Source organism: Eulemur rufifrons, chromosome 30 (assembly GCF_041146395.1).
Source record: "Eulemur rufifrons isolate Redbay chromosome 30, OSU_ERuf_1, whole genome shotgun sequence".
Classification (NCBI taxonomy): Eukaryota; Metazoa; Chordata; class Mammalia; order Primates; family Lemuridae; genus Eulemur; species Eulemur rufifrons.
The window spans coordinates 91,641,066-91,654,008 of NC_091012.1; the positions used below are offsets into that span (position 1 = coordinate 91,641,066).

General features: G+C 36.3%; 1 protein-coding gene across 1 annotated transcript in view; it reads left to right on the plus strand.

Moving 5' to 3' along the window:
* The window catches only part of TEX11 (testis expressed 11), a 254,883-nt gene that overhangs the window by 196,525 nt on the left and 45,415 nt on the right, over positions 1–12,943 (plus strand). The window contains exons 20-23 of the mRNA XM_069464262.1: positions 6,537–6,577; positions 7,795–7,881; positions 9,323–9,393; positions 10,789–10,905. Of these exons, the coding sequence (XP_069320363.1) occupies positions 6,537–6,577; positions 7,795–7,881; positions 9,323–9,393; positions 10,789–10,905 (316 nt within the window). The remainder of the gene's footprint in view (positions 1–6,536; positions 6,578–7,794; positions 7,882–9,322; positions 9,394–10,788; positions 10,906–12,943) is intronic.

Genomic DNA, 12,943 nt, shown 5'->3' on the forward strand with positions numbered 1-12,943 from the left:
GTGCAAAAGAAATGTCTACATTCAGTCCTTCTCTGCATTCCCCTAATGTCCACTCATTTCATGAACCCAGGTGGCCACCATATCCACTTGTTGATTTCAGTCACCTTCCAAACCTGGAAGGGGAGTCTTCTGATGGGCATTGGTATGTCCTACTTTAATGCACCCCTCAAATTCCCATAGCGATTTCCATAGAGCCATGCCCCATACAGGCATCCTTTTAATAGGCCAGTTTTCCATTTCCCCTCTGTATGACCATGTGGCCAGGTCATTGGCCACTGCCTATGAGTCAGTAAAAACCCAAACATAGGAGCTTTTTACCACTGTTCAGTTCTTCCATCACTGCTAGGAAAACAGCATGCAGTTCAGCCTGCCGAGCCAATTTGTTCTTACAATCTTTGATCAGATGATGGCCTTCCAAACAGAATATTGTTCATTCACCTTGGAACTGCCATCCATAAACTAACCTACTCCTTGCTGATCAGTTGAGAGCTGTTTATAGGGCTCTGCCCAAGTGACAATAAAATTCAACAGCTCCTCATGCAGTTCCAAAATCATTCCTAGGGGAAATGAGGCTCTCTGCTCATAAATACCTCCTCCTTGCATTCCACAGGTAGCATGATCATGTATAAACCACTTCCATTTTATCATGGAGCTCTTCTAGGCACTGCTTTCCCCATTAGAGTGTTTTTCTGACATCACCCAAGATATCATGGGTATTTCAGGTTTCAAGATTATTTTACATCCTTCAGTTGTAGGGGTAGTTTCAATTAATGTCTAATAGCAGGCTAGGAAATGTCCTTAAATGGCCCATTTAGCATATTTAATTAACATTACCTGATGGACAGATTTACATTCCTTTGTTTTACAATGCTAGGTCAGAAAAATATTTCCCAATCAGATACAGTGTCCATCCCCTTAACACAATAAGGTAAAAGACACAACCACATCATGTAAAGCCTATTCAAACATATTAAGTCTTCACACTTTTACCTTAATCCCATCAACCCTTATGTTCCAAACTGTAGCCTCCATTATGATTTCATTACAAGTTTTGTTTTTACAATACTAGGAAGGGTAGGTATTTCCCAGTCAGACATAACATCCATTCCCATGAAACATTTAAATAAAGGAGATACACCTTCTTCACATAAAATCTTTTTAAACATTCCAATTTTCATCCAAATTTCCACCTTAATCCTATCAACCCTTATAGTTCTGTATTTTCTCAATCAATTTTGTAGCTCCCATAGGGCTTCACCAACAGGTTTTGGTACCACAGTGCATGGGGCTCTTATGTCAAGAAGTCCCACAAACTTTTCTTCTACACACTCAGACCATTTTACCCACTAATGTGCAAAAAGCTCTGGGTCCCTAGTGAGTGGTAGAGCCAAGGGACCGTGGCCTTTTGTTAATCTTTATCATGATTAATCAGCCTGACTATTCCCCCAGGTAACTTCAGTTAGATTTATCATTATAATCTTTGCCTTCTGGTTTATTAAATTTTTCCAAACTGGGGTAAATAGAGCAGACTTGTTTGGAGCCCTTTAATGTTGAGAGACCAGCAGGGACTCCTTTTGGTTCATCCAACCTTTGGTAGCACAGTATTCAAAACCAAAGACACTGTCCCTAAATTAGTTACTCTCAAAATCCTTTTTAGTAAAGGTTCCTCAGGAAGCCAATGATACCAATCTACAAAATGAAACAACTCCTTCACACTATACCTTCTACTTTCGGCAGTTTCTTGGTTTTGCCTTTTTCTTATTAGTTTGCATTTCCATATGCATCCAACTAACTCCCTGAGAGTTGGATCCATCTCAAAATTCCAATGGTAACTTACCTTTAGTGACTGAGAACCGTATAGCAACTGCTTCATACCATGGGTGACCACATGGACCCCCAGGTCAAAGGTTCCTCAACCCTCACCCTTTCATCCTTTCTCTTCCCAAAATACATGTTTCCATGAGCCAACATGGTCTAGTAAATCGCACTCCTGACACGAATTCTGGAGTGTTTTCCAATACCAACAAATGACACTATCTACCTGGAGTTAGCATCAGATCCCGCAAGTTAAAGGGCTCAGTCTCACAGGGCTTCCCCCACTTCACATGCCAATCTCAAGTCTAGGCCTCATGGACTTCTGATTAGCCAGCTATAAATCAGAGATTCCTACAACCCCCTCCTTGGGGTCAATTATTTGCTAGAATGGCTCATAGGACTCAGGAAAAAACTTTACTTATGTTTACTGGATTATTATAAAGGACATAACTCAGGAACAGCCAGATGGAAGAAATACAAAGGGCAAAGTACGGGGTAGGGGGAAGTGTTGCAGGATTTCTATGCCTTTTCCAGGCATACCACCATCCTAGCACCTCAATGTGTGCACCAACCCAGAAGATTTTTTGGCCCATTTCTTTTTTTTTTTTTTTTTTTGGCCCATTTCTAAAAATCAGTTTGTTTTTGTTGAGTTTTAGAGTTCTTTGTATATTTTAGATTACAGTCCTTTATCAGATATGTCTTTTATAAATATTTTCTTCCAATCTGTGGCTTATCTTTCTCATTCTCTTGACATTGTCTTTTGCAGAACAGAAGCTTTTAATTTTAATGAAATCTGGCTTATCAATTCTTTCTTTCTTTCATGCACCATGTGTTTGGTGTTATATCTATTAATAAAAAGTAATTGTCATACCCAAGGTCATCTAGGTTTTCTCCTATGTTATCTTCTAGGGGTTTTATATTTTTCTGCTTTAGATTTAGGTCTATGATGTATTTTGAGTTAATTTTTGTGAAGGGAGTAAGATCTGTGTCTAGATTCATTTTTTTGCATATAGATGTCTAGTTGTTACAGCACTATTTTTTGAAAAGACTGTCTTTGCTCTTTTGTCAAAGATAAGTTGACTGTATTTATGTGGTTCTATTTTTGAGCCCTCTATTCTGTTCCATTGATATATTTCTTTATCCTTTCACCAATACCACACTGTCCTGATTACTGTAGCTTTATATTAAGTCTTGAAGTCAGGTAGTTTCAGTACTTCAATTTGTTCTCCTTCAATATTATGTTGGCTATTCTGGGTCTTTTGCCTCTACATATAAACTTTAGAATCAGTTTTTCAATATCCATGAAATAACTTACTGGGATTTTGATTGGTATTGTATTGAATCTATAGATCAAGTTAGGAAGAACTGACATCTTGACAATATTGAGTCACTCTATCCATTAACATGGGATACTCCTCTCTCAATTTATTTAGTTCTTCTTTGATTGCTTTCATTGGAGTTTTATAGTTTTCCTCATATAGATCTTGTACATATTTTGTTAGATTTATACCTAAGTGTTTCATTGTGGGGGGGCTGCTAAGGTAAATAGTATTGTGTTTTTAATTTCAAATTCCACTTGTTCATTGTTGGTATATAGGAAAGAAACTGACTTTTGTATAATAACTTTGTATCCTACAACCTTGTTATAGTGACTTATTCGTTGCAGAAGATTTTTATTTTGACAATTCTTTTGGATTTTCTATATAAATGAACACATCATCTGTGAATAAAAACAGTTTTATTTCTTCTTCCCAATTGATATACCTCTTCTTTCCTTTTCTTGTCTTATTGCATTAGCTAGATGTCTTAGTCCATTCAGGTTGCTATAAAAATACCATAGACTTGGTGGCTTATAAGCAACATAAATTTATTTCTCATGGTTCTGAAGACTGGGAAGTCCAAGATCAATGTGCCAGCAGATTTGGTACCTGGTGAGGGCCTGCTTCCTCATAAGTGGCTATCTTCTTATTGTAACCTCACGTGGCAAAGGGGCTAGGGTTCTCCTTAAGAACTCTTTTATAAGAGCACTAATCCTATTCATGGGGCCTCCACCCTCATGACCTAATCATCTCACAAAGGCCCCATCTCCTAATACCATCACCTTGGGGGTTAGGATTTCAACATATGAATTTGGGAGCCACACAAACCTTTAGACCATAGCACTATGACTTTCAGTACAATATTGAAAAGGAGTATTGAGAGGGGACATCTTTGCCTTGTTTTTGATCTTAGTGAGAAAGCTTTTAGTTTCTCACCATTAAATGTAATGTTATTTTCTATTTTATTTTATTTTATTTTATTTTATTTTATTTTATTTTATTGGGACAGGGTCTTGCTCTTGCTCAGGCTGGTCCTGAACGCCTGACCTCAAGCGATCCTCCCACCTCAGCCTCCCAGAGTGCTAGGATTACAGGCGTGAGCCACCATGCCTGGCCTAAATGTGATGTTAGGTGTAGGTTTTTTGTAGATATTCCTTATCAAATTGAAGAAGTACTCCTCCATTCCTAGTTTACTTAGAGTTTTTATCATGGGTCTTGGATTTTATCAAATGCTTGCTCTGCATCTATTAATGGATCACGTGATTTTTCTTGTTTAGCCTGCTGACATGATGGATTACATTAATTGATTTTCAAATGTTGAAACACCCTTGCATACCTGGGATAAATCCCACTTGGTTGTGACATATAATTCTTTTTATACATTGTTGGATTCAATTTGCTAATATTGTATTGAGGATTTTTGCACCATATCCATGAGACATTGATCTGTAGTTTTCTCTTGTAATATCTGTCTGGTTTTGGTATTAGGGTAATGCTGGCCTCACAGAATGAGTTAGGAAGTGTTCCCTCTGCTTCTCTCTTCTGGAAAAGATTGTAGGGAATTGGCATATAATTTCTTGTAATATATTATTGCTATCATTTTGAATAAATTATTTTCTGTTAGAGCAAGTAAGCGTAAGAAAAATAAAAGTTTTAGTTTACCTTCACTTATTCTTTATTTGATGCTCTTCCTGTCTTTATGTAGATCTGAGTTTCTAACCAATATTATTTTCCTTCTCTCTAGAGAACTTCTTTTAACATTTCTTGCAAGGCAGGTCTACTGGCAACAAATTTCCTCAATTTTTGTTTGTCTGAGAAAACCTTTATTTTTCTTTATTTTTGAAGAATAATTTCACAGGATACAGAACTTTAGGTTGGTGGGTTTCTCTTTCAACATGTAAATAATTCACCTCACTCTCTTCTTGCTCATGTGGTTTCAGAGCAGAAGTAGAATGTAATTCTTATCTTTGTTCCTCTATAGGTCAGATGTTTTCTTCCTCTGGGTTTTTTCAGAATTTGTTCTGTATATTTTATTTTTTGTAGTTTGAAAATGATATACCTAGGTGTAGTTTTTTGGTTTTTATCCTGGTTGGTGTTCTCTGAGCTTCCTGGCTCTGTGGTTTGGTATATGACATAACCCCTCCCCAACCACCACATCATTTAGGCTCTGATAATACACTAGAAGGTCAGGCTCTAGTTAAGCAGTTTCTATTAGGGCAGGCCTTGTTAAGAATAGAGTGCTCTGGCATATTTTAAAACGGTTTCTTTTCTCTCCCTCTGTCAGAAGCATGAAGGAATTTTTCTCAAATATTCACAGTGAAAACCTAGCTGAGCTCCTGGAGGTAAAACTCACAAAATTGTGGAGGCCCCTTTATGACTGGGTCTCCCCTGGAGTTTTCAACTCTGAGACTTGTTTACACTGAAACTCTAGCAATTTGTCATTTATGTTTCAGGTTTTCCCCCTCTGACACTGGTTCCCCTGGTGGTTTCCACTCCTGAGTCTCTGTTCCAGTAAGCCATGACTCCTTGTATTTGTCTGTTTGTCTCTCCACTCTTTGTGGCAGTGGTGGTTTGCTCTGTTTCCTTACCTGTCTTATAGATCCATGAAGAGTTGTTGCTCTTTCAGTCTGTTCAGCTTTTTACTTGTTAGGAGAGAGTGGTAACTTCCAGGTTCCTTACATGCAGAACTAGAAACCAGAAGTCCTCTGTTAAAATGTGTATACTTCTTAAAGAAGCTTGACAGAGAGTCAAGAGACCTGGCTAGTAATCTTGACATTGTCACTTACTGTATTATCTTGGACAAATCATCCCCAACCCCATGTCTGTTTCCTCATCTGTAAAATGAGGGGTTTGTACTAGTTAAGTGATTTTTAAGACTGTGTTCCTCAGAACCCTGGAAAGTTTGTGCTACCGCCTCAGGGACTTCCAAGAAGGTGAAACTTCAGGCCTCCACCCCACCCCTGGTTCAACTAGAGCAGCTCCACTTTTATCTTTTCTTACATATTAGACTTTTATACAATTTTATTTGAAATAAGAATTCTAATTGTCCCTCTTCAAAAGAAAGCTTATAAATCACAGAAAGGACTACCTACTCTCAAATTCTATGACCCTGTAATGTAAAATCTTACCAGTCATTGAAATCGAAATCCTTTGCTGAGAGTAGGTATAGAAGTAGAAGAGAGAAAAAACATGAGGGCACTGGGGATGAGTAACTGTCCTATAGAGGAGGGAAAGATTGTTGAAAAGATAGATTGGAGTCCTGAACAACAAATTTTACAATTTTGCATATTCTTAGTTGAGTTCTCAGGCACAAATAGGGTATCTTTTTATTATAGTTCTTTTCCATAGTAAATCTTGGAACAGTTGGAAAACACCCTTTTCTTTTTATTTTTTATTTTCCAGAAAGAAAGAAATGGATAGACTTTTGAATTGCTTGAATATAGGTAAATATCTCCTTGATTGTTTTCAGTCCTTCATCTTGCCTCTATCCTCTATTGAATTCTCTAAGTACACTTAGCACGTTGACTCCAACCTTATGTTTGAGTTAAGCTTCATGCTCCTTATTAATGTTTACCATGGGAGTTTATTTTGGTTTCTTCATCCACAAGCAGAGAAAAGTTTGTCTTCACTAGCATTCATCTCTAAATGTGATTTCAGCTCTGTTTTTATTCTAGTTTATTTTAAGGACATTTCCCTTCCTTCCTTACTTTGTTCCTTCTATCCATCTATCCTTTTTTTCTAACTGCCACTTTATGCTAACCTAGGAATTGAACAGGTGAAAAGGATCAAGACAAATAAAAATGCTGTGAACCCTGCTGGTTTTTCATGCCCTCTGAATCAAATTCAGATTGTTTACTTTATTATTTTGAAGCTGTCCACCTGTCTACCCAAGTCTGTGTCATCTCCCCTATCTGCTAATCATTCAAGCTAATCTCCTAGCTATGTCTTTTTCCAACTCCAAGCTTTCTTACATGATACCCCTTTTGCCTCACAGGTCCTCCCATTTTTACTGCCGATGTACCTCTTTCCTTATGTCCAAAACACACCAAAAATTCCAAATCTTAGAAACTCCATCCTATTTATTACAGTAGTTCAATTTTATACCTCAAATACCTGTCAACAGGGTGTTAAACATAACAAAGTGGTTTAGAAGCCAAACATTTTCAAAAGATATAAACTTTGCTACTTGGCATTCTTATTTCTCAGAAGGCCATGGGGTATGTAATAAATGCTTTCTAATAATGATGGAAAATCCTGGTTCTGTACTGAGTTTGTTGTGCGAGCTCAGTAAATATTATGCCAGTGTATTGATACTCCTCCAATTCTCAATCTCCAGTTCAGTCTTTTTAATGATTGTTTCTATTCTTTATTTCCTTACATGTAAATCATATCTTTCTACCTCAGGTGGTAAATGATTGCACTAATTAAAATTATAAATCTCTCCAAAGATATGTTTGTTCCCTAAAGTTTGAGTTAACAGCTTCTTGGAGCTTGGTAATGCTCTTTGTCATTTTAATTACTTTTGGTATACACCCACGTACACATACACAAAAGAATTTCTAAATTAAAACTCATGTGTGACTGTTTTTAAAGTAGGATTAACAACTTTGCTAGAGTATAACGTAAAAACTTCAGTATCATATTTTGCTGTTTGATGCAGCACTCCAGAAATTTGCTCAGCCTTTTGATGAAGGAACCTCAACTTTGGATTCAAGGACTGATGAAGTTCAGTGGTTTCGAAAAATAGGTAAAGGACAATTCTGTGGCTATGGGAAACATTGTGGGGTGGTAGAATCAGACAGATGTGGATTCAAATTCTGGTTCTTTCTTTTGTAGCTATGGGTACAGAGATAACTTGCTTAATCTCATTTTCATTATTTATAAAGTGGAAATAATTATGTATACTTCATACAGTTACTAAGGGTTTTTAATGAAACAGTGTATGTACCTGGCACATAGTAGGTACTCAATGAACATTAGTTTTTTTTTTCTTTTTCTATAGAAATGATTCTAAGATTAAAATGATGAGTTGTAACTGCAAGTCCCCAAGGTTATGCTCCTAAACTTGGTCTAAAATGCCTAATTTATTTCTAACTGTGATTCAACAAAAATAAATTATGCAATAATATAGTTAAATCTTACAAGCATAAAGTTGAGCAAAACAAGCCAGACATTGAAGAGTACATACTACATGATTCAATTTTTATGTAGTAAAAAAAAAAAAACAGACAAAACCATATATGGAGTTAGAAGTCAGGATAGTGGTTACCCTTGAAGGAGGTTTGGACTTTAAAGTGAGGGAACTTCTGGGTTTCTAGTAATGATCAAGATCTTCCTTGATCTGGGTGCTGGATACATGGATATGTTCACTTTGTGAAAATTCATCAAGCTGTACAATTATGAGTTATGTAATGTACTTTATGTAGGTTCCACTTCAATAAAATGATTTAAAAATTGTGGAGGCAGTTACTACAGTGATAAATAAGCAAGAGCAATTAAGCATCAATGTCACAAAGTAGACTCATTCTACATGAACCTCTTCTTGCTTTATTGGTTTAGTGAGGCTTTAATCTAGAAGACAGGGAATAAATATGCAATCTGGCTTCTAAAGAATTTAAGCGAAAATTAAAAATAACAAACATTTAAAATATAGAATGGTTGGATGACTTTGATCTTTCCAAAGTTTGAAAAGGTATTTTCCTACTTTTACTGCATTTTTATTTTGATTTTCTAAGGTGAAGATCATACTTAATGTTGCCTAATGGGGGCTTCCACTCCTCTTTGGAAGATGTGAATATTTCCAGCAATTTTCGTCAATTCTTGATTCTAATGTACCCTGTTCTCTGCTGAATTTTAACTTCCTTTACCACTGCCAGTTGGTGAGCTTCTTGGTGATCCTCATTTTTTAAATGGATTTGTGCCAACTAAGAATTCTTATCATATGTCCCCAATTTTTAAAAAATTCAGCAGCACCTCCATTGCTCATTGGCCTAGAATTGAAGATTAGAAGTGATAGGAGTCTCTAAATTTACCTGGGAAAATGCTCTCTACAAACCTAAAGTTAAGTTTTTAGCCCCTGAGAATCCCCTTATTAGTATATTAATATTAAAGAATAGGTAGTAGATATTATAATGATACAGACTAAATAGTAAATTTTCATAATTATATTACTTCATGTTAACTTTCAGCTTGGAACTTGGCTGTACAATCTGACAAAGACCCAGTGACAATGAGAGAGTTTTTCATACTTTCTTATAAGGTAGGTCTCTTCTAATAATTATGCCATGTATGGACCACAAGGATATGACAACTATGACTATAGTAAAGGGATAAGTATAGACTGGGATTGGCTCTTAATCTAGGAACTTTTAATGTATGTCTAAGCAGGAATGACATAGGAGAATTTGTTCCCTATAGAGTATAATAAGCACTCATCATGGAGCCTAAAGTTCTACACTTAGAGACTTATTCCTTTGCCTTTGAAGGAATTTCAGTCTCCCAGAGTCCTATACTAAAATGTAAGTATCTTTGGGAGTGAAATACTCTAAGCAGTTGTCAGTTACCAATACATTGGGGAGGGCTTGGGAAATAAGTCTGTAGTCTGAATATAGAATAAGTATCTGGGGACAGGAGGGGCTAAAAAAGGAGATAAGAAGCTTGTGCCACCTTTAAAACTTTTCCTAGAGAAAGTTCTGTGTGTAATGATTTGTAAGTTTGTTATTCAATTATAAGCATTTTTAAATAGTCACTAGCATCCAAGGTAGAGGTTAAATGCCAGAAAGAGGACCAAGTATTGATGAGTTAAAGAACATCCCTCATACACTTCAAGGGTACACAGTATGCTATGTTCAGGTCAATTAAATGTTAAGATTTTTAGAGCTGGAAGAAATGTAGAGATAATCTAGCACAAGTCCCTCATCTCACAAAGGAGTAACCTAGACCTAAAGAGATTGGTTGTCTTGAAATGCTATTAATTCAATGATGGTGATGATTATGATCACTACATGTTTGGAGAGGTCAAGAAATAGTCTTTGCAAGTTTAAGTGTAATTACCACTTTAATTAGGTGAAATAAATAGGTTTTAGTTTTGACATTTGTGATAACACATTTAGGACTGGCATGTAAGAATCCAAGTGGCCTAGAGTTTTATTGTAGTAGTTGGGAGTTTTTGCTAAAACTAGAGGACAAGGTTAATGATGAGGTTATGCATAATGCCTGTCAAGATTTGTCTCTTTCAGACAAATGTTGAAAGAAATGTCTCTTTCAACCATGACAATATATGTACTAATTTTGGCTCTATTCAGTACATCTATTTGCCAAGGGAAAAATTGCTTAGAAATTACAGTATAAACCAAGAAGTAAATCACTAGATAGAAATACAGGAGCAAATGATAGTATTTGTCACTGGGAAAGATAGGAAAACTATGAAGAAATGAAGCTTTTTATCTCTAGCAAGGTACTAAAAACAATGGAAAGTAATATAAAATTAAAACTGTAAATCAGTGTTATAGTCTATATCATTTCTGTGGCGACATGTGCTTTTCCAGCTGAATTTTCTCATTCAGACAGGATGTTGCTAATTTTCATTTTGATTGTTTGTGTTCACCTGGCAGAATTCTCACTATTCATTGATGTTCTGGTTATTTCTTATCAGCTGTCCCAGTTTTGTCCTTCTGATCAAGTAATTCTGATTGCACAGAAAACATGTTTACTTATGGCAGCTGCAGTTGATCTAGAGCAAGGGAGACAAGCTTCAACAACGTTTGAACAGGTAATCTGCAACCTTCAAAGAAATGACAAGAGTTCAGTGCACTATTTGATATGTTTGCCTTCCCTGATGTAGTTCTTTTTGATTCTCTGTAGAGAATACTTCCATTCCAGCAGCATCTTGATTTCAACGGTTTATAATGGCTAATTACTTCCTAAGGAAAGGTTACATTTGGCTTGACCTCTTCTTTTAAGAAGATTGAATATCTCTTCTTTTAAAATGCCCCTTTCTGTGGACCACTCTTTCCAAATATGTTGGTTTTGTTTTTTTTTTTTTTTTTGAGACAGAGTCTCGCTGTGTTCCCCGGTCTAGAGTGCCGTGGCGTCAGCCTAGCTCACAGCAACCTCAAACTCTCGGGCTCAAGCGATCCTTCTGCCTCAGCCTCCCGAGTAGCTGGGACTACAGGCATGCGCCACCATGCCCGGCTAATTTTTTTTTTCTATATATATAATTTTAGCTGTCCATATAATTTCTTTCTATTTTTAGTAGAGATGGGGTCTCGCTCTTGCTCAGGCTGGTCTCGAACTCCTGAGCTCAAACGATCCGCCCACCTCGGCCTCCCAGAGTGCTAGGATTACAGGCGTGAGCCACCACGCCCGGCCCCAAATATGTTTTTAAATGTTCTTTATCTTCATTGTCTCCCTGTGATTACATATGGTCCATTGGAGTGTTTCCCCTACTTTTGTTTCTTTGCACACATCTTCTAAGGAAGAACTCATCTATTTTCAGAGCTTTGTAGCCATCTGAAATTATTTACTTAGCTTGTTTTTTTCCACTCAATTGCATTTGCTTTCTTTGTCCCACACCCTTTAATATCTCATCATTAACTCAATTTCTCACCAAGACAATTCCTTACCTTGCCTGAATTCCCCTGTCATATTCTTAAACGTTACCATTTTTAGGAGCTGGCAACATCTCAGTCTCCCATACACCAGATTATTGGTTTGCCTTTAGCTCTTTACCTCCTTTCTTTTAAACTAAGAAAATTGTCTCCAAGTCAGACCAATAGCCTTTTTTGTGTGATTTTTAAAATCTAGATCCTCTCTCTACTTGATTTATCTGTACAAAGAGAACTTCCTAATTTCCCATACTTGTCAGCTTCTCTTCTCTCCAATCCATGTAAAATCTTTCTATTTATTCTTCTCCTTCTGTTAATCCTTCTTTTTTTATTTTATTTATTTCAGCATATTACGGGGGTACAATCACTTTGGTTACATAAATTGCCTTTACACTGTCTGAGTCAGAGCTACAAGTGTGCCCATCCCCCAGACAGTGAATCTCTTCTTTTATGTTATTCTTTAGATCTGAAACAAACTCTCACCAGATCTCTGCCAGTGTATTTCCCTTCCTTTCCCTTCCCTTGTTGAGTTCAGCTCAAGGAAACATTTCAGCACCCAAGCACTGTGCTAGGTACTGGGGATACAGAGATAAAGAAGACAAAATCCTTGTTTATGAGAAGTAAAGTGCCCTCTCTTAAGAAGTCTTTTCATTTTAAAAGAAGATGAGAAAATAATCTACCTGTCTCAGAGCAAAACAAACAAGAAAACAATTCTGCTTCTTAACAGGTAAAGGTAAATGTAATTTAATTCTCAATAGGAACTTTTGCTTTACTAAAAAATAGTAATAAATCTTGTTTTTATATAATGCTTTTAACTTTCTAAAAGTTCTTCCTTTTCAGTTTGTAGTCCTGAGTTTGTTAAATTTTTTTCTCTCAATGAGTAGAGATCAGATTGACATGAGGGAAATTTCATAAATTCTTAAGAATAGTCCTTAATTATTTTCTTTGTTTCTAACAAATGTTCTTTTTTATTCTATGTTCTTTCCCTTGTATACATCTATGTTTCCTAAGAACTCTATAACTTAGTAACCCTTCTATAATCTTTGCTTTTGAAAGGATGTCTATTTAGATAAATGAAAATATACTTCTGCCTTTAATCATCTAAGTGTGTTCCCTATGGATTAGACTGTGGTACTCTGTCTCTCTACAGCATACTTCTTGAATTCTACTGTATATATCTGCTCCATGTTCTGTAAACCCTCA